The sequence below is a fragment of the Littorina saxatilis genome, linkage group LG17 (genome assembly GCF_037325665.1).
Source record: "Littorina saxatilis isolate snail1 linkage group LG17, US_GU_Lsax_2.0, whole genome shotgun sequence".
In the NCBI taxonomy this organism is placed as follows: Eukaryota; Metazoa; Mollusca; class Gastropoda; order Littorinimorpha; family Littorinidae; genus Littorina; species Littorina saxatilis.
In genome coordinates this window covers 21,174,093-21,201,794 of record NC_090261.1, presented here as the reverse complement: position 1 = coordinate 21,201,794, position 27,702 = coordinate 21,174,093, and the positions used below count along the sequence as shown (strand labels likewise).

Below are 27,702 nucleotides of genomic sequence, written 5' to 3'. Positions count from 1 at the left end.
CCGTGATCGTGATGATACCCCCCTTTGGGGCCCTCGTAGTTTAGTCACGTCATCACAAACAGAACTCTACAATCCACAGGTGTTGCCTAAGGCGAACAACTCTGCAGAGTCTGCTGTGAAGCGCGACGGTAGTCAGTCTCCCTGTCACATGTGTGTGTGAGTGTGTGTGTGCATTGCCCGCATAGATATAAATAGACTAAATATATCTATGGTGTGTTTGTGTGCCCGTGCGTCAGTGTGTGTGTGCATGTGTATGCAGAATGTGTGTGTGTGTGTGTGTGTGTGTTTGTACCGGTGTGTGACGGTGTGCCAGTGCCGGTGAGTGTGTGTGCCGGTTGTGTGTCAGTCACCAGTGTGTGCCACGATGTGTGTGTGTGTGTCAATCGTGTGTCACTGACTGATTTACGTACGGTGTGTCAGTGTGGGTGTGTGTTGGTTCGATGTGGTGTGTGTGTGTGTGTGTCACAGTCAGTTTCGTGTGTCAGCGTGAGTCGTGCCTCGTGTGTGTGTGCGTGTGAGTCTCTCTCTCTCTCTCTCTCTCTCTCTCTCTCTCTCTCTCTCTCTCTCTCTCTCTCTCTCTCTCTCTCTCTCTCTCTCTCTCTCTCTCTCCCTCTTTCTTACATGTAATGTCAAATTACGAAAAGTCACAGTCGTTCTGATTATTTTCATATTGATCATATCTGTCCATAAAGCATCAGTGTTTCATAACGCAAGAATGTATGTATAGCCTACAACGTGTATATGATTATAGTCATGTGAATAGTTGTTCTGCCTTTTTTTATTTTTATTTTTATTTTAAGATTAGAATAGTCCCTCTCTGGGCGAGGGCTGGTTGAAAAGAAGCTCGTTTATATTGCTTATGCCACAACCCTCGTAAAATAAAATTTGATTTGATTTGATTTGATCTCTCTCTCTCTCTCTCTCTCTCTCTCTCTCTCTCTCTCTCTCTCTCTCTCTCCTGGCAACGACTCAGACATACGGGAATCGTTCAGTACCCGCGTGACATACAACCCTAAGTTCCGAAAATGTAGGCAACGGGCCGGTTGCCAGTCAGAACTGACTATCGGAGGCAGACTTCAGAAATAAGGCCACGTTTACTGGGTCAGACGGGTGCAGTTCAGTGTCTGTGGGCAAAAGTTCATGCCTCGGTTTCGCCACACCTTCAGATCAAGGTCGTTTCGACCGGAAGAATCCGGCAGAACTCTTACAAGACATCCTTTCAAACGGAATAATCGGCTTTGCGACTTTAAAATGAAAAACACCATGGTGTTTGACGACCTTTTTTTCTCTCTCTAAATTTCGATTAAAAACACAACATCTCACTAAGGGCAATCGCAACCACTTCTGACGGGAAAGGTAGCAGACGACACAAATCAAGCAGGAAGTGTCCTTAGTAAAACCGAGGAGTTACGTCCCTTTAGATTGTGAACCCAAACAGCCGATGGCTGCGTGAAAGCTGCGTGATACGGATGTGAAGAGCTTTGACTTGTTCTACTGACCTTGGAACTCCGCTAAAGTACGTTTACCTCTGGTTTACCTTTGCTATTTCTAGCGCCCCCAATATTGGATATATTCCCACATCCTCTGAAGCACACGCGCCTAGAAAAAGGAAGAGCACGCGGCAGATGCATGTGTTCAAAGCCCGAGTACAGTTTCGCAGCGATCGGAGAGATCAGTAGACAGTCTTAGTCTTACCATAGATATCCCTACCTAACTCCTACCCGTGCGTCAGCTGCCGGTTATAGAACCGGATCGAACTTGCTATTTCTGTCTCCAGTGTTAGCGACTATTTGTGACATAACGTGGTTATGTGCTAAGACCGGATAACAGCTCAGTAGTACTTTGCTCTCTGCGTTGTGTGGTTCTGCGTGCATCTTTTTCGTATTATCATCAACTGCTGTTTTATGGTTCTGTTTCCCCACTTGAAAAGCTGAAGATGACAACTACCCTGAGGTGTCTGTTTTGCTTGGGGCGTCCAAGGTATGGGATTTTGACTGTAGTGTTGTACAGGAGAAGGTTTCACAAGAAGGCTGAGAGAATGATAATAATAGATAATGCTGTTAATTGATTTTTAGTGAAAAAGATTGTCTTTCAATTTTAGTGACACTGACAGGCTTTGGCGGTACTACTTTACTCGGAAAAGAAAAAAACCCTTCAAAATAATAACCTAAACCCCATCAGAAATTGAGAAAATTCATCCTTAGATCGTGCTTTGTTGACGTGTTTGATTGAAATCATAACTTGCATAGATCTGCAACTTTCACCATTCATGGCTTCGTTTACATGCTTTTATGAGGATTTACGAAGGAGTGGAAGTAATTGCAAGAAGTGAACTCGAATGCACGAAAACACTGAAAACAGACGATGTAAGCGTCATTGCTGTTTTCGTTGATGATTTCAACATGGTTTCTGACAGACGAAAAGCGAATCTGGGTGTTTTTTATCAGTGATGAAAGTTATCCATTTGTGTGTGCGCTTCTTTATGTATCAGTGCGTGTATGACATCATTAATACTTGTGCTTTGGAGTAACAAGAGTTATCTCCCTTGCATTGACATCGATACATCGAGTTTGTAGAAAATTCAGCTCAAAACACAAAAATAAGGGTGCATGTACCTGCGATGAAAGGACACCCTTGGGACGAACCAAAAGTGTCCCTACATTGCAGGTGGCCTTTCGTGACAGGTATAGTTTGGTAGAGATAATATAAAAAGGGACAAGAGAAGGTGTCCTTTTGAGGGAGGTGTCCTCTCATGGGAGGGTCCACATATCGCAGGTACTGCTGTAGCATGAATCAGTCATGACTTTTACTTCTAAGAGACATGTCAAAAACTTCACTTAAAAGATAGATTTAGTTATTTTAGATGGGGTTTTCGGGGGTTTTCAGAGTAACGTAGTATCTCCCTTGTGGACTCTGGCTTCCATTCAAGTACTTATCACATCATTGATGCTCCTCAGAAGTACCAATGCAGCATAGACTTTTAAACTTTAGCGTGAGTCTCTGATCGCGCGTTGTATTGCGCAATGCCACATGTGGCTTACACTTTACTGTACAGCTAAGTTAACTTTAACCACAAGTGGCTTAAACTCCCCAAAAAGAGCACCCACCATGCCAAAAATAGAGTGATGATTAACTACAGCTGAAATTCATAACAAATAACATCTGATTTACTGAATACTGTTTGAACAGTGTTGTGCCTGAAAGTCATCAGTGTCACCTTGTGAATTGTGTCATACCGTGATATCCCTCAGATACTGAAACCAATCTTTTTAAATTTGTCAAGTTTTGACTAAATTTGTTCACATAGACTGGAAATCGAGATGAGGGTGATGGTGTATGTGTGTGTGTGTGTGCATGTAGCGCTATTCTGAGAAAACTACTGGACCAATGTTATGAAATTTGTACGTACAAATTCTTCCAAATGGTATCCCCATACCATTTATTATTTTTTTGATAAAATGTCTTTGAATTGATGATGATGACGTCATATCCGTTTTTGTAGTGCAAGTTGTGGCGGCACTGTCATGCCTTCATTTTTAATCAAATTGATTCAAATTTAGGTAAAGCAATCTTTGATTAAGTCCGGACTATGGGACTATGGGATTGCAATTTGCATTTCAGGTTGGAAGCTTAAAAGCTTATTGTTGAGTTTGCTCATTAAAATTCTCAAAATTCTAATTAAAATTTATAATTTTAATTAGAGATTCTATAATGATTCCATTGTATTCATTATCCTTCACTGAAGTGAATCCAAAACTAGATACATGTATATATACATATGTTCTGTTCGGATTAAAAACAAGCTCACAAAGTTAAAAAGAATAAAGAAAATCGCCCTTTCCTGTTATACTGGCTTGTCACTTCAAGCGATCAGTAGGCCGTAGCTTGCAGTTCTGTACGTGTTGCAGGTGGATGTGTTAGCGCGTTCTCGGTTGCATGGTATCCGCAAAGCTATTGTCTTTGTGAAAAAACACAGTGCGTTCAGTTTCATTCTGTGAGTTCGACAGATTGACCAAATGTATGAATTTTGCTTTATGGGACTTGTTTATTTAATGCGCAGGTCAGGAGTGATCACATGCAGAGACTGCCAGCCATCTCAGAGGACATTGGATCATCTTGAGCGATATGGGCACTTTAGTCAGAGGTGTTTGACTCACACACTAAGCCAGTACAAACTACTCATGATACGAAAGACGTTGAAGTCAACAGCTACAAAACTCAGCCACAGAAAAGATGCTCAAACTTCTGCTGAGAATTTGGCCGTCAGGATGAAGAGAAACGTGGGTGTGGCGTCATCGGATTTGTCCTCACCAGACTCCTCCAAGAACCCGTCACCAGGTTTGCGGAGCAGTAGTAGTGGGGAAGAAGGTATCACGAAACATGCCAGGAAAGACAGACAGAAAAGGGGTAGCAGTAAAACAGGCAGAGCAAAGACAGGTGGAAACCAAGTGCAGAAGGTGAAAGCTGCAGATGGTGGTTCCACGTCACCATTAATAGACTCGGGGGGGACTTTGTCATCTCAGATTCAGCAGCTCTTCCAGCAGTCTTCACTGACAGAGTCACAGTCGCTGCATGCTGGTAGTGCTCCATGGGCTGCCTCACAGTATGCACAGACTTTCTACAACCCTTCTCCGTTTCTGACTGGTGTTCGGCCTGGGGCTGTTGGTCAAGTATTCTTTCAACAAGCAATGTCAAATGTCTTCCCTTCACGCTACTACCACTCATCATTCCACACCAGCGCTGCCTCTCAGCTGCAGAACAAGTCTCAACTGAGCTATGACTTTGATGTGAAAGAAGGTCAGGCTGACTTTGTCACTCGCCACGACTGTGAAGTTCTTCCTGAGAAGCGGAGTGCTGAAGCGGACAGTGTCGCAGTGACAAGGACAGATAACACAGACACCTCTCATGTCTTGGCACACTGGGATGTTGGGTCTGGAAGAGAAATGACAACTGCAGCTGGCAAAGCAGACGCAGTTGCAGAGGAGACTGATAGAGAGTCTGATCCCCTCGATGACTATGAAAAGGAAGGTGAGTAAAAATGTTATGGTTGAATGTCGCTCAAGTTCCAGATATTGACGTTACATAACTTGTGTATGGAAAATGCAGATTTAGCTGAGAAACAGTTGAATTGTTTTTGTTTTCAGGATTTTCGTGTTTGTTTTCTGTCATACTAGTCAAGTTTTACATTCTTATTAGCTAAATGAAGAAATTGACTGTATGTAATGTCTGTTCATCGTTTTTTCTTTCTTTTCTTGTTGCTGTTTTGCTCCTTTATAAAGTACACGTTTCCCTGGTCAAACATGAAAATTGTGTAAATTCCTATGGAACTCGACGTTTAAGCAAAAGGTTTTTTTTTATTGTGCCTCTCAGAATACCACAAAAAGTTGAAGAAGTTGCCGCGGCAGTGGGAGTTGACCCCTTTGGGCGAGATTCACCAGCAGCGCAAGCATCACAAAGCAAGGGGCAGCCATCGCCACCAGCCTGTGGAGTTCAGCATCATGTCCTACAACATCCTGTCCCAAGACCTCTTGGAGAACCACCCCTACCTTTACCATGGCAGCCCTTCGCGATCCCTGGAGTGGCGTCATCGACGACGTGGGCTGATTGCTGAGATCGCCTGCCACAGTCCTGATGTGAGTATTTTTGTCGAGGTTACGTGCGATGTAGGACCCGTGCAATGACGGGACACATCTCGATAAAGGGCATCTTCTTTTATTGTCCTTTTGTTACCATATTTTCGGGACTAAAAGGCGCTTCGTTATAAAAGGCGGGAAGAACCCCACTTTTAAGTTTAAAATGAGAAAAATTCACTCAATAGGCACTTATTGACTGCAAGTCAAAGGAAATTTATACCGAAAGTACGGTAGTTATCTTAACTATAATGTACATCTCTGACGGGCGCTGTGGCGTGGTGGTAAGACGTCGGCCTCCAAAGCGGAAGGTCGAGGGTTCGAATCCCGGCCGCGGCCGCCTGGTGGGTTCAGTGTGGAGATTTTTCCGATCTCCCAGGTCAACTTATGTGCAGACCTGCTAGTGGCTTATCCCCCTTCGTGTGTACACGCAAGCACAAGACCAAGTGCGCACGAAAAAGATCCTGTAATCCATGTCAGAGTTCGGTGGGTTATAGAAACACGAAAATACCCAGCATGCTTCCTCCGAAAGCGGCGTATGGCTGCCTAAATGGCGGGGTAAAAACGGTCATACACGTAAAATTCCACTCGTGCAAAAACACGAGTGTACGTGGGAGTTTCAGCCCACGAACGCAGAAGAAGATGTACATCCCATGGGCTGACACCTGCAATGTGGGGCAACTTTTGACTGGTCCCAAGGAAGTTCTTTCATTGTAGGTACCACTGTACATGTCAGGGTGTTCCCTTGGTTGCTATTTATCTTTCATATTTTTAGTATTCTTTATTCGCAAGTAATTTGATTTGAAAGTGTTTGACGTCAATAATAGTTATGCGTCGGTTTGGTTATGTTGTGAATCAGTTTGCTTCCTTTATATTCCACAATGGCTTCTGGTAGCTGTTGCTTTTCTGCGTAACACTTCAGTCAAGCGTGTTTAGTATAATAACCACTTTGAAACCAGTACCATTTTTGTAAAAGTTTTGCATGCAATGTTTTGCTCATAGCACAGTTGTAAGGACAAGAAGCAAAACTGAGCAGTCTTCATTGTTGCTATTTCTTTCTGTTTCAGATCCTGAACTTGCAGGAAGTTCACAGAGAGCATTTCTTGGAATACCTGAAGCCCAGGCTGAACAAACTCGGTAAGGAGGTTCAGCAGTGATGTTTGAAAAGAAAAGTTGTATCCGCATATATGTGTACATAAACAAATCATTGGTATCTGTTACGTCCAAACACCTTAATAGATCTTCATAACAGTGTGCATTTGTGCATGCTTGTCTGTGTCTAAGGGTTTGTTGTTGCTGTAAATGTGGGTTTGTTTTTGTTTTTGACACAATACTAGTAAAGAGCTACATATTAATACAGTTACACTATTTACAGTCGAATCTCCCTCGAAAAGCACCTTAATAACGACTGCCTGCCCATTACGACCAATTAACCCCTTGACTGCCTTAAGACGGGTATACCCGTCATGTGCCTGTGCAGCCGCAGCGCTTACGTGACGGGTAAACCCGTCATCACAGTTCCGGGATTTTCCAGAAATGCTACGTCACTGCTGACACACAAATACCAGCCAATGGCTTGGTAGGATACCTCATTCTCATGACTAAACATAAATGGTGACGCGGTTTTGCGCCTGAAGGCTATTTTCGGCCTTGGCGGCAGTGAAGGGGGGAGAAGGCTCGACTCTTCAAAATGGCTAACGGTGACCGTCGACCAGGCCCTAGTAGGGAAAAACAAAGACGGACTGACGCTACAGGCGGTGCAAATGATATGGATACTCAGGGGTCGACACTAACTTATTTGGCCTGGGGCCACACTGGCCCTAGAGATGGAAATTGCTGGGGCGGAAAACAAAAATCTGGGGCCCACTCTCAGTATTCACGTGCGGCAATGCATTGTCTGTTTTTCTTCATCGTACTGAAGCCAGGGAAATTCTTTCAACCATTTGACATTGAAATTACGACAGCGCTTCGCGCTTTTGGCTGCATCGGTCTCCTTTTTTCGTTTCTCTCCACCCTGTTCTTCATCTTCATTTCCATGTCTTTTTACACCAGGGATGTGTCGCCACATTTTGCGTTTGGCATTTGAAGGCGATACTTATCTCTCACGCTAAAGAGCGCAATCTGGGAGTTATTTCCCTTGCGGCATTGTCCTTCGACGATTTCAATGTTTTTTTTCTTGACTGCGGCATTGATCGTAACGCAAATTTCAGTGACGACTTTGACTGGCGATTTTTAGTGATTGGCTCTGGCATTAGAATTTTCGGTTTGTCATTGTTGGAATTTATCCTGGGACGGAGTGGGCCCCAAGCTTCGGCAATGTTTGGGGCGGAACACAAAACTCTGGGGCGTTCCGCCCCCCGCCCCCGCTAGTGTCGAACCCTGATACTGACAGGGGAAGGGGGAGATTTCTTTCGGACGATTCGTTGGAAACAGGTAGATGACAGTGATTATGATCCTTTCTTCGAGCAAGCAAAACAGCCACCGGAAGATGCGCCGGACCAATTTTTCAAAAGTTCATATTTGAACATCATTATAAGCCAAACTAATTATTATTTCCATGTTTAGACACTAAAAACAGATTCTTGGTTCAATTTTCCTTTAAAAATAACAGGTTTTACTTACCTACTTACTGCTAGTTTGGAGCTAGAATTTTTTGTGAATTATTACACCCCGAACTCCAAAATTCCCTGGCAATCAGGAATGCACATAAGTAAGTTTTGATTGGCAGCGAAAGGGTTAAAGGATCCCCCACAAGTCCTTTTTTTCTCTCTGTTTACTTCACCTTTCAATAACGACCACCTACTTATTAGGAGCACTTGTGGTTGGTCCCTTGGGTGGTCGCTTTGGACAGGTTCGACAGCATTAAGATGTCAAATAACTGTGCTTGTCACAGCTTGATATGATGAAGTTTGTATCGCTACAGAGAGAACTGGATATGAAGTCATTAGCTTTGCTTCGACTTAATCACAAATTAACTCACAGACTGTTAAACAAAGGACTAAATCAAATTATCTTTTGCAATCCTTTGTCTTATACAGGGTATGTAGGAGGCTATGTGAAGCGGACTGGTGACAAAACCGATGGATGTGCCACGATGTGGAAGAAGGACAAGTTTCGATTGCTGCGTTCCACTCCAGTGAACTACTGCCGTGGTGGGTTGTTGGACCGCGACAACATCGCAATCGTTGTGGAACTGCAGCCTATCCGATCAGGGATTGACCTCCAAGTAAGTTATGCTTTCAGTCATGTGCAGGTCTTGTATGAGATCTTTAAAGATGGAAAAGAGTGTGGGGGTACTTCACTCTGATGTTAAATGAGAAGTTGAGTTACCTATTTTCATTCTGTTTCATTCAGGTCAGTTGAACACCTCTGAGTCTTTGTGTTATCTTTACTTGTTACCCTGTGAAGAGTATGGTGAGGTTTTGAGCACAACAATTCCCATGTGTATTACAGTGGCACCTGCAATGTAAGGACACCCTTGGGACCAGCCAAAAGGATCCCCATATTCTGAATGTTCGCCCATTTTTTAATGGGTACCTTACATATTTGTCAGGTGGATTTTGGGTGTGTCCTTGTTTGGGTGGCTGTCATGTGACCACTGTAAAATAAATCTTTGATTGGAAAAGTGTGCCATACAGCCAAGTTGAGTGCCTTTAACACCATAGAACATTTTAATAAAATGACAGGGGAATGAATGACGAATGTTTTAGTTGGGGTACACAAATCGGTGTAATAATTCCTTGCTCAGATTAGAAAATGGGACAAGAGAAGGTGCCGTTTGTTGGGAGGTGTCCTCTTAATAAAATGTTTTGGGAGGGGCCTCACATCACAGGTACCACTGTATCAACAGTAGCTTTGCTGTGTGTTCACCTGTGTGTTTCTGTCACAGGATGAGACCGATGACAAGATCGTGGTGGCCAACACTCACCTGCTGTTCAACCCTCGTCGCGGCGACATCAAGCTGGCACAGCTCATGGTCCTCATGGCGGAGATCGACAGGCATGCCTACCTGGGGCCGTCATACGAGACCCACGCCAATCTCCGTCCTTCCTCCTCCTCCGCTAACACGACAGCCACAGGACGCTACTGTCCAGTGATCATGACTGGGGATTTCAACATGGAGCCGCATTCCGAGCTGTACAAGTTCATGCTCACTGGCAAGCTGGACTACGAAGGTCTACTGGTGCCCGAGATCTCTGGCCAGGAGGAAGGCGCGTACGGCAGGAACTACTTGCTAGACAGAAACTTTTTCTCCCCCAAGTACGGAGTGACCGATTTCTGTCAGTACCACACTGCTGTGATGAACCGCTTGAAGAAGACCCTGACAGTGAGTGACACTTCTCAGTCTGCTGCCAGAAGAGGCAACCGTGAAGGGAGAATGTCATCATCTGAAACACTGTCTTCCACACGGAAAGGAGTGAATTTGAGACAGGCAGGTTCACAAACCACCAGAGATTCGGAAATAGACAGGTCAAAATCTCTGGAGAAAGTGGCACGTTCAGATCTCAAAAGTGTTTCAGGAATTGCAAAAGAACAGTCTCCTTCAGGTAGTTCATCTCTCATGCCTATCAACACAGGTCGGCTGTTGCACCACCTGAACCTGGTCACGGCGTACCGTCACAAGATCGAGCGTCTGGGCTGGAAGCAGTCGGAGGTGACGACGCACCACAACCGTGGCAAGTGCACAGTGGACTACATCTTCTACACAGTCAACAACAAGGAGGTGCGCTTTCAGCACGATGAGGTGCGTCTCAGACACATCAGGGATGGCAAGCTCAAGCTCCTGTCTCGCTATGGATTGATGTCCGCTGCTGAGCTGGATAGGATGGGTGGCATTCCTAACTCTGTGATGCCGTCTGACCATCTGTGCCTTATCGCCAAGTTCTTGTTGAAGTGAGAGTGCTGTGTGAACTGTTGACGTGTTTGCTGTGGGAAATTAGTGACAGAGCGTTCGAGTTAAGCTGGCTCTGAACAGAGGAGCAAGGAAACAATCCTCTAGCCTGGGGCATTAGGTGTGTGTTTGTTCCTGTCTAATTATCTGATATTGAGGTCAGTGTACTCCAAAATGCAGAATATGCACACACGTATTCATGTGACAACAGTGAACACACACACATAGCTTTTCTGTGAAAAGTTATCGATAGTGCCAAGCAAGCTGAGCTTGCTGGAGTTTAAGGGGTGTTGGAGAACGGGAATTGAGGTATTGATCATTGTACGAATGTGCTACATTTGCTTGTATGTAGCATATGAATGGTCGGGGCAACTGGAGACTTGATTTTGTCAAATGTGTTTAAAGATTAAAGTTGGAGTTAGTGTGATACACTGTGTGATTGTTAGCTTGTCACTTGTACCATGTGTGCGTAGAGCATGCGGACCAAGCATGAGGCTCGCACCCCAGGTAGCTGACAGAAGAGTGCCATTCTGTCGGCCTTTTTCATCGGCAACATCATTGTATGGGGCAGTGCAGCTCTCTGTTATGGATCAGCTGCTTTTCAGCTTGTGTGCTGTATCTTTGTCAAATTTCTTGTCAGCTGTTGAGTCTATCTATAATCTTGTTCATAGACTATGACAGGAAGTCCTACAGCAGTGTGCTGTTTTTATATTTAGTCAACTTTTGACTAAATGTTTTAACATAGAGGGGGAATCGAGACGAGGGTCGTGGTGTCTGTGTCTGTGTCTGTCTGTGCGTGTGTGTGTGTAGAGCGATTCAGACTAAACTACTGGACCGATCTTTATGAAATTTGACATGAGAGTTCCTGGGAATGATATCCCCGGACGTTTTTTTCATTTTTTTGTTAAATACCTTTGATGACGTCATATCCGGCTTTTTGTAAAAGTTGAGGCGGCACTGTCACACCCTCATTTTTCAATCAAATTGATTGAAATTTTGGCAAAGCAATCTTCGACGAAGGCCGGAGTTTGGTATTGCATTTCAGCTTGGTGGCTTAAAAACTAATAAATGAGTTTGGTCATTAAAAATCGGAAACTTGTAATTAAAAAAAAAATTTTTATTAAACGATCCAAAAATAATTTCATCTTATTCTTCGTCATTTTCTGATTCCAAAAACATATACATATGATATTATATATTTGGATTACAAACAAGCTCTGAAAATTAAAAATATGAAAATTATGATTAAAATTAATTTTTCGAAATCTATTTAAAATCAATTTCATCTTATTCCTTGTCGGTCCCTGATTCCAAAAACATATAGATATGATATGTTTGGATTAAAAACAAACTTGGTAAGCTAAAAAGAATAGACATACAGATAAGCGTGTTATCCTGCTCAGCGCGACCACTACCGCACTATTCTGCATGGCTTGTCGATTTCACAGCCTTTGCCATGAGCGGTGGACTGACGAAACACGAGTTTGTGGTCTTGGTGAAAAAAGCAGTGCGTTCAGTTTCATTCTGTGAGTTCGACAGCTTGACTAAATGTTGTTATTTCGCATTACGCAACTTGTTTATTCTGTGATAAATCAACTCATCCTCATCATAAGCATTGTTACCATTGTTCAGTTTTAATGCAATGTTCACCTCAGGGCTGCAATATATCTTGCAATGTAAATGAAATATATATTTGTGGACATGTAGCTAATTAGGGGCACATAACCCACATTATTTTGGAAAGTTATTTAGAAACGCCGAAGAAAAAATGGATGTTTTACTGGTGTTGTCTTCGGAATGTATACAATTAAAACCTACACATTAGCTGATTGATGCACTCTGAAATGAAGTCAGTGCAAAACTGAGATGGTACCAGTTTCCCTTGGGTTAGGGTGTCCATGTCCTACTGTGGGATCCTAGTATTGTAGATGTGCACAAATATACCAGAACATTTTTATGTCCAAGCACATCGGTTTTTGTGCTTTGATAAATATTTTAGAGGCACGAAAAGTCAAAACCTGAACGTAAACTCATCTTGTCAATGTGTCAGAAAAAGATGTACATGCCCATGTTAGCAAATGAATTCCTAATTGAATAGATAGGTCGAGAGTATAAATTTGTAGATTGAAAGTAATTTCCGAGTCTAACAGTCAAGTGAAGAGCATGTGAATGACAAAGCAGCTGATTGCAGTTCTGTGTTTTAAAGAAAAAAATTTAAATCATGTATCATTAGCCGAGTTAAATTTCACTTTATATTACCCTGAGCATTTATTGATTTTGACAATACTGGGCTACGGTTCAGTTTGTGTGGCATTTACAAAAGTAAACGGTAGGTTTGAGGTATTAGTTCTAAGTTGATGCCTTGAGTATGTGATTTATGCTTTATTTGACACTTGGAATTAAAATCCATGAACAGATTTTTTTTCTCAAATTCTTGATAACAGCTAGAGTAAAGTGTTGTGCAATTGTGAGTGAACTCCCTCGTGTGTGTATCAGTGTGTGTGTGCGTTTATGACAGAAAGAGAGAGCATGAAAAAGGTTATTTCAAGATCAAACTGTCATCTTTCAGCAAAATCAAAGTTCATTCAAATGTGCACTGTGCATTATTCAAGCCTTTCACAATCATCATCAGTAGTTGGAACACCATGAAAATAGGACAGCTCTAGAAGAAATTATCACAGAAAATCAACATGTCTCTTTGTGTCATTCAATTATTTGCATACATCATTCAGTAAATAGACAAACACAAATAGATGCATTCCGGAAATAACTCGGTCGGGATTGTATGGGCTTTGGTAGAGTTGCTTTTCCTTGCAAACATTGAGTCAAGCTACATGTGACTTCTCCACACGTGGTTGCTGATGTGCGTACTTTTGAATGAAAAGAGCGTTATATTGAGCGGATAGTGCAGAAAGCACAGGTGGGAGCTAATCCTCGCTGAGATGGCAGTCGTTGGCATGATTTCACTGGCACAGATTGTGGCAGAGACTCACTGTTTGCTAGTTATTGGACTACAATATCACCTCTATCTTGACCCAGTGTTTCCATGGAAAAGCAAAGAAAAACATTATTATTATTATTATATGAAGTCTTATATCGCGCGCGTATCTCCAGACTTGGACTCAAGGCGCAGGGATCTATTTATGCCGTGTGAGATGGAATTTTTTACACAATACATCACGCATTCACATCGACCAGCAGATCGCAGCCATTTCGGCGCATATCCTACTTTTCACGGCCTATTATTCCAAGTCACACGGGTATTTTGGTGGACATTTTTTTCTAAGCCTATACAATTTTGCCAGGAAAGACCCTTTTGTCAATCGTGGGGTCTTTAACGTGCACACCCCAATGTAGTGTACACATTAGGAGAGCAACTCTTCCACAACCCATACAAACTTGACATGGTTATTTCCAAACATCGTCTATCACTAAACAACTAAATCAGATAGTACTCCATTGTTTTCCTCCTCTTGAGAAAGGAAGAGTTTTTATATGGTTGGACAATATCACAGCAACATCAGCTTTCCCTGTATTCAGCAGACGCACAATTAATTATATATATAGTCCTTGGACACAAAAACTAGTTTAGCACACATCAAAATCTGCTGTTATACTGCTCAGATTTCTGTCTTGTTCAGAACTGGTGGAACTTGCACAAATGCACAGCAATTGCAAAATGAACTGAATGGGGCTAGCATTCACATTTGAATAACAACTTGAACATTAAACTATCATACATTCAGGGTTGCAAAAAGTGACACCTTATGGGTTTGAATTTGCAATAAATTACGAAAACACACAAAAACATACATGTACCTTGATGTCTAATAATGAAATGGTTTGTGTTACATGGATGGTATACTGAATTCAACAAAGCAATGTGAAGGATGGTAAGGGTAAGAGAAGACAGTGTCTGATCAGGAGTTGTAATGAACGCTGTGGTAGGTAATAAAGCAAAATGTCAAATGACTAATTCATGAAGTTTAATGTTACATTCTTATTGCTCTCTCCACATGTGCCAGTGATAAACAGACATAGTCTGTGTGCTGCTGGATTCAAAAACAATACTAAACAATGATGATGAGCAAGAAGAGTCATTTTCTAGTGGCACTTCCACAATCAACTTTCAAGATATAAAGAGTTGAACACACTGAAACAACTGGTGAAAAGCACTGAAGATGTGGACATTTTACACATTGTTCACAGTTCTGGAGCAAGCCTTTTTTTAGCAGCTGACTTCCCGAGTCGTGGAGCAAAATAAAATGTAATACTGAAACTCGCAGACATCAACATAACTGCGTGCAGGTGGCTTGATGAAACCTAACAGTTACCATGCTGTTTTCAACTCCCAAACATTTCTTTCGTTGTAGTTGACAGCGATGAGTCGTTGGGCTTATAACATTTCAGTGCATAAAAACATAGATTGTTGTACCGTCAAAATCTACACCTGGCATGCATTGTTCACAACACTTTGTTGAAGTCTTTTTTGCACAACCAAGGAAGTAGAGGAAGAAATCTGCCAATGCAAGGGAAGCAACTCAGATTCTCACATTGTAGTCCCCCTTGGTGTTATTGCTGTTTCGTCTTGAAGGGTTAGGGTCACTCCGCGATTTCCTGAAAGGCAGCAAGAAAACATTCAGTTATCGGAACTAAAACAAAATACAAAATAAAACAATATTCTTTAGCAAATTGCAAGCATTTTCTTCCACATACGTAAAGAAGCGGAAAATCTGATTTAAAACTGTCAGCTGGCCAGTTCCAATACAAGAGAGTACATTTCTTTCTTTGCTTATATACTGCTATATTCTGTAGCACTTTCATCTGCCAAAATGATGGAGGTGGAGCAGAACCATCCGTTTACAGCAGAATAAAATCTTTTTCTGCTGTGCAAAAATTCATCAAGTCTATGACACTGTAAAGTCAAATGCGGAACAGAGTGCCCCCTGCAAGTATACAACAATGTAAGATCTCTTTTTTCATTTTTTTTCAAACCAAATACGGAACAGAACTTCCCTTATGCCTATATTCTGCCTGTACATAAATAAGTTTTACCTCCTAACTGGTCTAAGTAACTGCAAAAAGAAGAGAAAGAAGAAGATAGTGCAACAAAAAAAAACATCCAACTTACACCTTAGCAATACGGACAGGAGAAGGGTCTCTATTTTTTGTGGGACTGTCGCGGAGGCTGACTGGGTCCACATGAGTGATGATGTTTTTTGTGCCCGACGCATTCACGATCCACGACTTGGCCTGCAACACCAGACATATTGCATGAATAAAACAAAGGTTAACATTACCGTAAGGACTGTCTTGCATGAATAAAACAAAGGTTAACATCACCGTAAGGACTGTCTTGCATGAATAAAACAAAGGCTTACATCACCGTCAGGACTGTCTTGCATGAATAAAACAAAGGTTAACATCACCGTCAGGACTGTCTTGCATGAATAAAACAAAGGTTAACATCACCATAAGGACTGTCTTGCATGAATAAAACAAAGGTTAACATCACCATAAGGACTGTCTTGCATGAATAAAACAAAGGTTAACATCACCATCAGGACTGTCTTGCATGAATAAAACAAAGGTTAACATCACGGTCAGGACTGTCTCAGACACAACAACCTAATTAACCGAATGAGAGCCTTGATGACCTAAACCGATATCTGGCTGATAAAAATCCATAATCATATCCTTGGCGACAGTCTAATATATAACCTTTAGCATTTGAATACTACATGTACATGTACTATAAAAATGACAAGGTATGATAGTGGTCTTACTCTTAAAGTTGAGGGAAGTTCGAATAAATTGAGAGAGAAAAATATAAGAAAACAAAGCCTTAAAAGAGATGACGCATGCATCCTGAGACTTTTGCTGTGAGCTTGGGGTCTTTTGCGTTAGCATATGTGTTCACGGGGGTGTTCCGACACCAAAGAGAGTCTGCACAAAGTTGACGCCAAGAAATCAATTTCTCACTGAACCTGATGCGGGGCATAATACCTTGGCTCGCATGTTCCTTGAGTGAACTTCTAGCTGCTTGGTCAGTTCTTTGGTTGAAAGGCGGTTCATGCTCAGGGTCAAATTCTGCAATAATAAAACATAGTGTCAACATTACTGGAACTGGCCTGTAAAAGATGATGAGATCCTTTTTGTTGTTATTTCTGTCATTTCATTGACCTCCTTCAGTCTTTGCACAGAAAAGTTTGGGCTTGTAAACATGAGTATGTCCAGTATATTCCACTTCTGTAACTGTTGCCGGTGTTCTTCTTCATACATGCAGTCCCTTAATAGGTACACACAAACTGCATGAGTTTGTCACACACAAAATCACAGAGATTCCAGTTTTGCAATTTTATTATTTCTAAAAGCAGTGAACTATTGCCGTGTCTCCTGGGTACACACACACACACACACAACCCCCCGCGGGTTAGGAGGAAGAATTTACCCGATGCTCCCCAGCATGTCGTGGGAGGCGACTGACAGATTCTGTTTCTCCTTTTACCCTTGTTAAGTGTTTCTTGTATAGAATATGGTCAATGTTTGTAAGGATTTTGGTCAAGCAGTATGTAAGAAATGTTGAGTCCTTTGTACTGGAAACTTGCATTCTCCCAGTAGGGTCATATATTGTACTGGGTTGCAGGCCCCTGGAGCAATTTTTTTATTGGTGCTTTTGTGAACAAGAAACTTCTTCTTCTTCTTCTGCGTTCGTGGGCTGAAACTCCCACGTACACTCGTGTTTTTTGCACGAGTGGAATTTTACGTGTATGACCGTTTTTTACCCCGCCATTTAGGCAGCCATACGCCACTTTTGGAGGAGTGAACAAGAAACAATTAACAAGTGGCTCTATGACCCATCCCCCCCCCCCCCTTTCCCCGTCGCGATATAACCTTGAACGGTTGAAAACGACGTTAAACACCAAATAAAGAAAGAAAGACACACACACACACACACACACACACACACACATGTACCTACTCACATGCGCATGTACACCAAATGCAAAGTCCTGTCAAGCTATTTTACCTTCCAGCTGATCATTTCATAGCTGTGTTGATCATGCGGGACAGGCAAGCCCACCTTGACCTTGCGGAGGTCATGCCAATCTGGAGCACACAAAAAAGAAGTTTCAAGCAGAAGAAGAATAAAAGGAAGAAGACAATAAAAAATAAAAAAATGTAAAAACATGATTCATTTTGTAATCTTCTGCTCTCATGTTGCAAAATGTTTCTTATTCAAGTCCAAAGAAACTCCACGATTCTTGTGCACGCGAGTGCTACAGTTGAATCAGCAGGGCCAAGCGAACAGTCGTCTTTAAACGACAATCTGCCCATTATGACCACCCCAAAGGACCCTGATGAGTATATTTTCTGTATAATTCACCTTTCCATGGCGACCACCTGTCAATACCAACCACTTGAGGTTGGTCCCTTGGCTGGTTGTTACAGACAGGTTCCATTGTATTCTATCTATTCACTTTTTTCTTATTAAGAATGGCATTTTGCAACTTCCTTTCTTTATTTCTTTCTTTATTTGGTGTTTAACGTCGTTTTCAACCGTTCAAGGTTATATCGCGACGAGGAAAGGGGGGGGGGGGGGGGGATAGAGCCACTTGTTAATTGTTTCTTGTTCACAAAAGCACTAATCAAAAAATTGCTCCAGGGGCTTGCAACGTAGTGCAATATATTACCTTTCTTTATTTGGTGTTTAACGTCGTTTTCAACCGTTCAAGGTTATATCGCGACGGGGAAAGGGGGGGGGGGGGGGGGGGGGGGGGATTGGGATAGAGCCACTTGTTAATTGTTTCTTGTTCACAAAAGCACTAATAAAAAAAATTTGCTCCAGGGGCTTGCAACGTAATGCAATATATTACCTTACTGGGAGAATGCAAGTTTCCAGTTCAAAGGACTTAACATTTCTTACATACTGCTTGACTAAAATCTTTACAAACATTGACTATATTCTATACAAGAAACACTTAACAAGGGTAAAAGGAGAAACAGAATCCGTTAGTCGCCTCTTATTACGACATGCTGGGGAGCATCGGGTAAATTCTTCCCCCAAACCCGCGGGGGGTTTGCAACTTCCTACATGTACCACAAGTTTGTAAGATAGGCATCTTAAGGCTTGTAAATAAAACTAAGAATGAGCAAAGTTACCAACTATTTACTTTCAATACTTAGAAGTAAGAAATACCAAAGAAAACCATGCAGCTGCTTGAGACTTACACCTCATGTAGCACTTCTGGAAGTCAAGAACAACATCGGTCAGACTCTCGTATTCCAGAGGTTTGTACATGAGGTCATCCCGACGACTCATGCCAATAGCGCCATAGCGACCTCCCTGATAGATGCCCAAGACGACGTGACGGTAAATGTGGCCATTGTAGATACTCTTAAAACTCAGAGGGAATCGTTCTACCCCCATCATTCCATTTGTTAAAAAGCTGATGGCGCTAAGGAACATGGAGATAGTATTAGGTCATACAGACTGTGACACATGCATACACATACATAACCATAAGTGCACACACACACACACACACACACACACACACACACACAAACACACACATACCCACAAACATACACACGCATGCACACACACACCCACCCACACACACACACACCCACAAACAATACAAACGTACACACACCCACCCACCCACACACACACACACCCACAAACATACACACGCACACACACAGACACAATGTATACCCATGAAGGATACATTCCAAGAATGACTGCTTCAAGACATTTTATGGGTAATGCCTCTCTAATCATCTCTTTTGCACACTCCATCAAACTGAAAGGGAAAAAAGACATTACCGAAAATCAAAACAGCCAAGTGCATACAAATCCCATGAATATATAATGCTCCAATGATTTCTAATGAAAATGGAACATATGAGCGGTACAGTTTGCCGGTGCTTTTTCGAGCTGTACATTTTCAAGAGTGAGAATTGTTAAGCAACATTCAAAACAAACAAGAAATTAATAATTAATACATGTACAAATACCTTTACATACAGGTACATATACCTTTTTTTTAAATCACAAACACTACAACCAGGGACCTATATTTCTAATATAGGTCTATGCTACAACTTAATTTAAAAGAAAGCGAAATCACAATCCTTACCCTGTCACAGGTCGATTCTTTCGGATTTCATAGAACTGAGTGCCTGTGTGGTTGTATCTGAGCAGGAGTTGAGGCAAACATGGATAACGTGCTGTACGTGATGTATTAATAAGAACCTGTTGCAGGTGGACTTAAAACCAAAGGAGTTGCATTTGTAAAATGATGTATGAAACAAGAAAGCTGGCCCTAAAAAAAGTGGAAATGTTACTTTATTGGTTTGAGTGAGGAATCTAAACTACCAGTGAAAACTGATGAAGGCTGTTTTAAGACTTGAAATATAAAAGAGTAAGAGGGGCAAATATACATTTTATTTTTTATTCTTCTTCTTCTTGTCGTTCGCTGTTAGATCGTCAGTCCGGACTGCAGGGCTTATTTTTTTTATTCAAGTTGGTACATTAACATAAACAGCTGCATCCTACAACAGATACTTCTGTAAAAGAAATTCTACGGGTGATAAAAAACAGGTTTCATGGAATTGTTTCAAAACTCTGTACAGTGGAACCCCAATTTTTAAAAAAAACCAATGTCGGACTCCCTTCTTTTTAAGACCTTGTTTTCTCAGACTTTCTGTTCATAACCTCTGTAAAATTACCCCCATTTTAAGACTCCCTCCTTTTTAAGACCTTGTTTTCTCAGACTTTCTGTTCATAACCTCTGTAAAATTACCCCCATTTTAAGACTCCCTCCTTTTTAAGACCCTGTTTTCTCAGACTTTCTGTTCATAACCTCTGTAAAATTGCCCCCATTTTAAGACTCCCTCCTTTTGAAGACCTTGTTTTCTCAGACTTTCTGTTCATAACCTCTGTAAAATTACCCCCATTTTAAGACTCCCTCCTTTTTAAGACCTTGTTTTCTCAGACTTTCTGTTCATAACCTCTGTAAAATTATCCCCATTTTAAGACTCCCTCCTTTTTAAGACCAGATTTTCTCAGATTTTTGGAGGTCTTAAAAGGGGGGTTCCACTGTACCAAAATCAAAGTCTGCTTGATGAAGACATCAAAGGATACTCAAGTTCTGTCATATACTGCTGGATTCGTTCCAGTCGTTCAGGAATGGCGACTGTTGCTGGGAAATTTAGAGGGGGCTGAGGTGCTGGAACCTGCCGACAATCAAGATAAATAATCTAAACAACAAGATGACTGTGGGTGAGATAAACAAAGTTGAAAAACAACAGAATTCTGTATTCACCAATACAGATAAATAAGCAAAGTCAAACGGTTGTAAAGTTACCATCACACAAACATGACAATACATTAATATATTATCCTGGTAGGTCAAGAGTGATTCTGGTGCATGATTTAGGGTGCAGTCAGATCCTACCAAATTAAGTTGACAAAAATTCACATGACATGAAATGGTACGCACTTTAAAACACATGCACTGTAAACAAGGATATAGAGACAAGGTCAAAGCATGCACCAACATACCTGTTGGTTTGTTAGATGTAGGTGATGCAAAACACTACTGATCAGAATTTCAGTTCAATATTAAAACAAGAAGATTGACTGCACAAACATCAAAAGGATTTCAGAAACTTTAAATTCAACGAACACTATTTCCAGGCTTTTTGTTACCTCTCTTTTCCAACCACTAGTATCACAAACTACATCAGCAGTTTCAGTTTTTACTGACCTGAGGTAAACTGGTTGAGTTACGGATCTTCTCTGTCATTCTCACACCTTCAGGGTGGTTGCGAGACACATGGTCCCACATTTGATCCCATGTGCATTCATCCATAGGAAAACCACTGCGGTTGATCCAGAACAGAACTCCATTCTCCTCATGAACATCATCACCTCCACCACCGGTGACTGCTCCTGCCACTGATACACAAGAAAATACATACATACATGTATCTAGGTATCATCCTGCACTTTGTTACATAATCATACACCAAATGTCAGTTTGAATTTTGATTCTTATCAAAGGCTCATTAAAAGTGTGTATGGAACTTAAGGCAATAAGATGGAATGTTTAAAAGGCATCATAGCTCAGACATGCTGTGCATTACCCGAGAACATTTAACCCTTTCGCTGTCTGTAGGACATCAACTGACGTCCTCGGTAAACTGCGTAACATATAACGGGCAACAAACCTTTTAATAAACAACAGAGTAACAACAACAACAACAAACAAACCGTGTGTGTGTGTTTTTGGTGTATTCTTTTATACATCAAAGGCATACTCTCAGCTGTCAATGCAGCTAAATAAGGTAATGCTTCATATACACATATATTTTGGGAATAAAGAGGTTAATACGTTACCATAATGACACCTCTTATCTTTTCACTGAATGTATGAATATTATTTATGACAGACATTCCAAATGAACTCACTCTTGATGTTTAGAGCTTTCTCTCTTCCGTACAGCGAGCAGAAATTAACTGGTTATCCCTCTACCCCAGTGCTTCGTGTGTATCATCGTTCAGTTGGTGCACACCATTTGGATGTCATAGTGTGTACAAGTATGACAGCTGCCAGAGGCAGTGGCAGTCCTCAGCTGAAAGAAAGAAGGAAGCAACATTTTCGTGGCAGTGAGCAAAAGTCTGTGACAGGAGATTGAAATGGTCAATTTATATTAATACTAAGTATTTAGATGCACGATGTTTTAGTGCAACTCTAAATTCTTAGTAAATGTGATACGGTTTAGTGTTGTTAGTTTTAAGTACAATCCTTAACTCTTAGTAACTGTGATGTATTTTATGTCTGTGATCGCCTGACACTGCATGGCAATTTTCCTTGTTTTTATAAAGACAGTAAAATGTTGAGTCTTAGATCTTGAGTCTTGAGTTTTGTTATGTTACTCACTTTTCATGTTAGGTGCATTTTGTTTTTACTTTTTCTTTCTGGTTTACTTTATTAGTCTTGAAGAAGCCTTCAAAGACAACATTTTGACAGCTGTATTGTCTTTGTCCAGGTGAGTAAGGATCTATTTTTTTTCTTTAACATTATACCAATACTCTGCAGCTGCTAAAAACTTCCAATCTCTCAGAATCAGATGCACCGGAACTCTACGCGTAAACAAACTGCAGGAGAGTCATTTTCTTTTGTTTGAACTTAAGTGGCATCAAAAACAGAGAGAAATATGTACCAGCATACCTAAGTTATTCTTCAACCATGTACAGATGTTCGCACATATTGATAGACACCGTGGTGGAATTGGTACCCTCCCCGACCAGCCGCCATTCGTTGTTTACATGGTTGTTGACGCAAACTGGAACGGTTCTTTCACGACATGTCCACTCGCTTGAATATTCAAAAAAGTGAAATACCAATGTTTCATATGATATTTTGAAATTAAATTGTAGTTTTGTTGCTATCATAGTGTTTGAAGAAAAGAAATATTATTAATATCTTGATTGATGCATACTGCGACAACCACAAATGACATCGTTACCGGTAGCAGACAGCATCATCCGATGATCACGCCAGAAGATGTCTGTGACTTCCAGCTCAAACTACTTGCGGTTTTTGAGCGTATGGATAGGGTTTGTGGCCATAATGGCATTGGGAAACACGATGCAATGCTTCTTTGATCATTCTTTCCTATCTTCGCGCCTTTACACAACTCAACCGGAAAGAAATGGTTGGTCAGATTTTCTCTCCATGTCTCCTTTATCTCCACGACCACCCTCCATCTCTCCCTCTCTCTTTTCCTCTCTCTGTCTCTCTCTCTCTCTCTCTCTCTCTCTCTCTCTCTCTCTCTAATTATAACATACCAAACATATTAATTAGATTAAATTAAGTTCTTTAATTATATTGTTTTCTGTTTTTGTTGACCCTATATTAGGGCGAGGGTTGGATGTAAAAAAAGCAATATTCTTGCTTATCTATTACCCTCGATAATACAGATTTTGTCTTGTCTTGTCTTGTCTCTCGCGATCTCTCTCTATCTATCTATCCCTCTCTCTATCTATCTATCTCTCTCTCTGCTTTGAAAGTGATGACATATAATTATATCGGGATAGGTCGTGCTTGCTCATAATACTACTGTAAGCAGCCCGATCTCCAGAACAAAGTGTACCGTTAATTTGATAAACTGTGGAAACCTATTTTCCCACAATTTTGATTATTCAGCCTTACGTTTCACTATCCCTCAAGCACTTGCCTATGTTTGGTATACGTTATAAACCATATTAGTGAAACACTAGTGTTGCGCTGTTTTGAGGTAACCTATGTGCAGCAGTGAATTTTGTAAGGATCAGACTGAACTTAAGTAGCTTGAGTAACTGAGCAAGAACTTGAAGCGCAAGAATTAACTTTGAAGGCAAAGCCAGTCAAACAGGTTTGAGAATATTAGAGCTGATTTCTTTAATCTTAGCCTTATAAATACTGCTATGGGTACGCAAAGGTTCCCAAAAGCATACAGTGCAACAGCAGCACCCGGACCCAATCTCAAACAGAACTCTACAAGTGACAGGTGTCTAACAGGCGACTGACATACAAGAAACGTTGAGCTACTATTACCAGCCCACACTCAAGCCGTCAAGGCAGGCAGACAACTTTGCAGAGTCTGCTGTGAAGGGTGTCGCAGTAGTCTCCCTAGCTGTCACACTTGCTAATAAAACACTGTTTAATATATATTCAAGGATGTGTTGTTGTTGTTTTCCCACAGTGACAGGTCTGGCTGCCAGGCTGTTTGGGACCTGGACATTGCTGGCCGCTGTTCTGCGCTTTGCCTGTGCTGTCAATATCCATAATAACACGTAAGTAAGATGTATCAACTGCTGAAACTTGAGCGAGCAGAAGAAAAGCAAGACACCAAGGTTTCACAGCCTCAGTCTGTGGAATGAAAAATATGTCAGCTTTGGTTAAAGCTGTGGTCTCTCTGTGACTAGGTCGTTCAAAAAGATAGGGCTGAGAATTCTGTACAGAATTCTGTACAGCGAAGGTGGCAGTGTAGGTCAGGATTCAGGCCGCCTTCCCTGTACAGAATTCTGTACAGGATTCTTAGCCCTATCTTTTCAAACGCATAGCCCCAGATAATCATAGAGAGACCTCAGCCTTAAAGCTATAACTAGTGCATGTACCATTATGTTCTGGCAGGGGACTATTCCTGTTCTAATGATGCAAATGCATTAACCTTTGGTGTAATAAATATAGATGGTTACTTATATTTATCGTTAAAATCAAATCCTGCAACTGTTAAACTCAGTAAAATTGCATTAAACTAGTGAGTCTTTCTTTTGCTCGATAGAAAGACTATTTATGAGTTATTTTACAGTTTTTAATGTGTTAAACATCTTAGACATTTATTCAGCTCAAGTTCTGACGAATCAGAATTTCACGCACATTTTTTTTAATATCTGATGTTCATTTGCAGTGTGTACCATCTGACCTTCTTCTCGTTCTTCCTGGCACTGGGTCATTTTGTGTCCGAAGTCTATCCATACAAGACAGCTGAGCTCTCCATTGGAGTCTGCGCACCACTGCTTGTGTCCAGTGAGTGTCTTGAGAGAGAAAAATATAAGAAATAGTGAGGAAAAAACAGGATAGAGAGGACAGTGGTTACAGAGAGAGAGAGGGAGAGGGAGAGAGAGAGAGAGGGAGAGATAGAGAGAGAGAGAGGGAGGGAGAGAGAGAGAGGGAGAGGGAGAGGGAGAGGGAGAGAGAGAGAGAGAGGGAGAGAGAGAGAGGGAGAGAGAGGGAAAGAGAGAGAGGGAGAGAGAGAGAGAGAGAGATGCACACATGTACACAAACAGAAGCACACACACAGAAGTACACACACACACACACACACACACATCAGTGCTTCATTTCTTGTTGTTTGCAGCCATTTACTGCTGTTGAGTGTATGGGTGCCTACAGTTGTCGAATCAGGAAATCCCCTCTTTAACAAGAAGAGCAAACGCTCGATCGAGTCACTTTCGCAGTTCTGAATATTATATGAGGCATCAGATGGACAGGAAGAAATTGCTATTCACAACACAATGAGTCACGTTCACATAAAATTTGAGCCCGGTCACTTTTATAGTTTCCGAGAAAAGCCCAACGTTAAGTTGTGTGTTGCCGAACAGAAAAGGCTAGTTATCTCCCTTGTTTTTCTGATAACGTTCGTAAAAGGCTACAGATGTAAATACTTTGATGTAAAGAATAATCCTACAAAGTTTCAATCACATCCGATGAACTTTGTCAAAGATATAAAATGTCTAATTTTTCCTTTGACGCTGACCTGTGACCTTGAAAAAGGTCAAAGGTCAACGAAACCATCGTTAAAGTGTAGAGGTCATTGGAGGTCACGACTAAACAAAATATGAGCCCGATCGCTTTGATAGTTTCCGAGAAAATATAAAATGTCTAATTTTTCCTTTGACGCTGACCTGTGACCTTGAAAAAGGTCAAAGGTCAACGAAACCATCGTTAAAGTGTAGAGGTCATTGGAGGTCACGACTAAACAAAATATGAGCCCGATCGCTTTGATAGTTTCCGAGAAAAGTCCAACGTTAAGGTGGTGTCTACGTCCGGCCGGCCGGCCGGCCGGACAGACTAACACTGACCGATTACATAGAGTCACTTTTTCTCAAGTGACTCAAAAACCATGGGGGCCTTAGTCATCCAAAGTCGTCGAATCATAAAGTTCTTAGCCCAGTACGATGAAGGTTAATCCTCAAATCAATACATGTACCACCCTATTCTTTTCTTAATTCTGATGATTTGTAAAACCTAAAATGCTTTTCATCTCTTGCAGGCTTATCAATTATCATGATGGCAGTGGGGTATGCCTTTCCCAGGCCAAAGAAGGAAACGGAGAGAGATGAAGCAGCCAAATTAGCGAGAAAAGCCAAATTCTCATGACAGAATGATTTAGACATATTATTCAACACTGTTTACATTGTTTTAAAGTATTTGTAACTTGTGCATGCTGTTGGTTTTTTTTTAATTGCTGGCTGGTGTGTTTTTTTATGGCATGAGTGATTGTGTGTGTCAGTGTGTGTGTGTGTGTGTGTGTGAGAAAGAGATAGTGTTTTGCTATGTGTGTGTGTGTGGGTGTGTTAGAACACCAGATAAACTAGGAATGAATATACATGTAGCTGATTGCATGTGTGCATAAAAAGTGCTGATGAAAAAGAGCAGTTTGTAAGTACATTTACCTCTTAGTGTGAAAGGGAGAGCTGTCATTGTGTCAACCTACCATTTTGTATTATTCAGCTGATGGGTTTTTGTTGTGGTCACAGTTCATATTATTGTATAAGATTTTCTTTTGATTGTTAGGCCAAACAAAAATATATGTTGGTTTCAGGTAACCTGACCAAAAAAGACAGGGTCAGTAGGTCAGCTTTTTTTTGTTTTGTTTTTATAAATTTAGTCGATTTTAAAGGACTAAGTCTCGATATGGTTCGCAAAATGTGCCAACAGTTTTTTTGGTTTTTTTTAGAAATGAAAAAAAAGTTTTAGGGTTGGCAGGAAAAATAGGGTCGGTCGGGTTACCCTAAACCAACATATATTTTTGTTTGGCCTTATGAACATGATTCGGGCATTTATTTTGAGCTTTAGATCTTATCAAATTCGATGGAGTTTAATTTTGCATGTTATAAATTGTGTTTGTCAAGTTCATTTTCCAGTTTATTTTCTCTGTGTGAGTTGTGTGCAAATGCGTGTTGGTGACTATGTGAATTAAAAATTACAGTCACTTCGATTTTCTATGCAAGATTGATTTATTTGACCTCAAAATAACAACATACAAAACAAGCTGAAAAATGCATAATTATTGTCCTCCAAAATACATTCCGAATCAACCATCTTGAAAGTTTACATTGACAGAAAGTATAAATAATATTACTTAGTAGCAAATATGGTGTAATAACAAATACAATTCCATTTATATTCATCTCTCTCTCTCTCTCTCTCTCTCTCTCTCTCTCTCTCTCTCTCTCTCTCTCTCTCTCTCTCTCTCTCTCTCTCTCTCTCTCTCTCTCTCTCTCTCTCTCTCTCTCTCTCTCTCTCTATTAGTTGTCAACAACCTTGATTCCTTTGATCTTTTTGTCACTTGTAGAGTCATTTAAACCTTCCTCTCGTCCTAATGTTTAACTGG

General features: G+C 41.1%; 3 protein-coding genes across 5 annotated transcripts; 2 read left to right on the top strand and 1 right to left on the bottom strand.

The window, feature by feature from the left end:
- The first annotated feature begins 738 nt into the window (after window positions 1–738).
- LOC138952746 (protein angel homolog 2-like) lies at window positions 739–12,939 on the top strand. Of its 2 annotated transcripts, none has more exons than XM_070324465.1 (6): window positions 739–1,516; window positions 4,061–5,028; window positions 5,371–5,633; window positions 6,698–6,767; window positions 8,669–8,856; window positions 9,520–12,939. In XM_070324465.1, exons 2-6 carry the CDS (start codon window positions 4,182–4,184, stop codon window positions 10,525–10,527), a joined length of 2,376 nt encoding a protein of 791 aa, XP_070180566.1. In that variant the 5' UTR covers window positions 739–1,516; window positions 4,061–4,181; the 3' UTR covers window positions 10,528–12,939. The 2 variants fall into 2 exon arrangements, with proteins under 2 accessions (XP_070180566.1, XP_070180565.1); XM_070324464.1 differs by lacking the exon at window positions 739–1,516 and adding an exon at window positions 1,578–1,980.
- Window positions 12,940–13,105: 166 nt separating this feature from the next.
- LOC138952747 (tubulinyl-Tyr carboxypeptidase 1-like) lies at window positions 13,106–22,880 on the bottom strand. Of its 2 annotated transcripts, XM_070324466.1 has the most exons (11): window positions 22,770–22,880; window positions 22,007–22,170; window positions 21,303–21,493; window positions 20,678–20,769; window positions 19,671–19,727; window positions 19,260–19,334; window positions 18,754–18,971; window positions 17,552–17,631; window positions 16,528–16,611; window positions 15,653–15,774; window positions 13,106–15,138 (listed from the first exon to the last, which is right to left on the bottom strand). In XM_070324466.1, coding segments are annotated over exons 2-11 (996 nt in total). In that variant the 5' UTR covers window positions 22,008–22,170; window positions 22,770–22,880; the 3' UTR covers window positions 13,106–15,062. The 2 variants fall into 2 exon arrangements, with proteins under 2 accessions (XP_070180567.1, XP_070180568.1); XM_070324467.1 differs by lacking the exon at window positions 16,528–16,611.
- A 188-nt stretch (window positions 22,881–23,068) lies between these two features.
- LOC138952742 (ergosterol biosynthetic protein 28 homolog) lies at window positions 23,069–26,740 on the top strand. Its single transcript, XM_070324459.1, has 4 exons — window positions 23,069–23,256; window positions 24,286–24,376; window positions 24,994–25,112; window positions 26,359–26,740. Exons 1-4 carry the CDS (start codon window positions 23,106–23,108, stop codon window positions 26,463–26,465), a joined length of 468 nt encoding a protein of 155 aa, XP_070180560.1. The 5' UTR covers window positions 23,069–23,105; the 3' UTR covers window positions 26,466–26,740.
- Window positions 26,741–27,702: the final 962 nt, after the last annotated feature.

Bases quoted from the DNA above. Each gene is read 5' to 3' on its own strand.
- LOC138952747 (XM_070324466.1), bottom strand. The intron at 18,972-19,259 runs GTATCCTTCATG...TAGCGCCATCAG, and splicing joins GAAGCAGTCATTCTTGGAAT to CTTTTTAACAAATGGAATGA. The intron at 16,612-17,551 runs GTAAAATAGCTT...TTATTATTGCAG, and splicing joins ATGAAATGATCAGCTGGAAG to AATTTGACCCTGAGCATGAA.
- LOC138952742 (XM_070324459.1), top strand. From the start codon at position 23,106: ATGTCTGTGACTTCCAGCTCAAACTACTTGCGGTTTTTGAGCGTATGG. The intron at 23,257-24,285 runs GTTGGTCAGATT...GTTTTCCCACAG, and splicing joins AACTCAACCGGAAAGAAATG to TGACAGGTCTGGCTGCCAGG. The intron at 24,377-24,993 runs GTAAGTAAGATG...GTTCATTTGCAG, and splicing joins GTCAATATCCATAATAACAC to TGTGTACCATCTGACCTTCT.
- LOC138952746 (XM_070324464.1), top strand. From the start codon at position 1,937: ATGACAACTACCCTGAGGTGTCTGTTTTGCTTGGGGCGTCCAAG. The intron at 1,981-4,060 runs GTATGGGATTTT...TTTAATGCGCAG, and splicing joins TTTTGCTTGGGGCGTCCAAG to GTCAGGAGTGATCACATGCA. The intron at 5,029-5,370 runs GTGAGTAAAAAT...TGTGCCTCTCAG, and splicing joins CGATGACTATGAAAAGGAAG to AATACCACAAAAAGTTGAAG.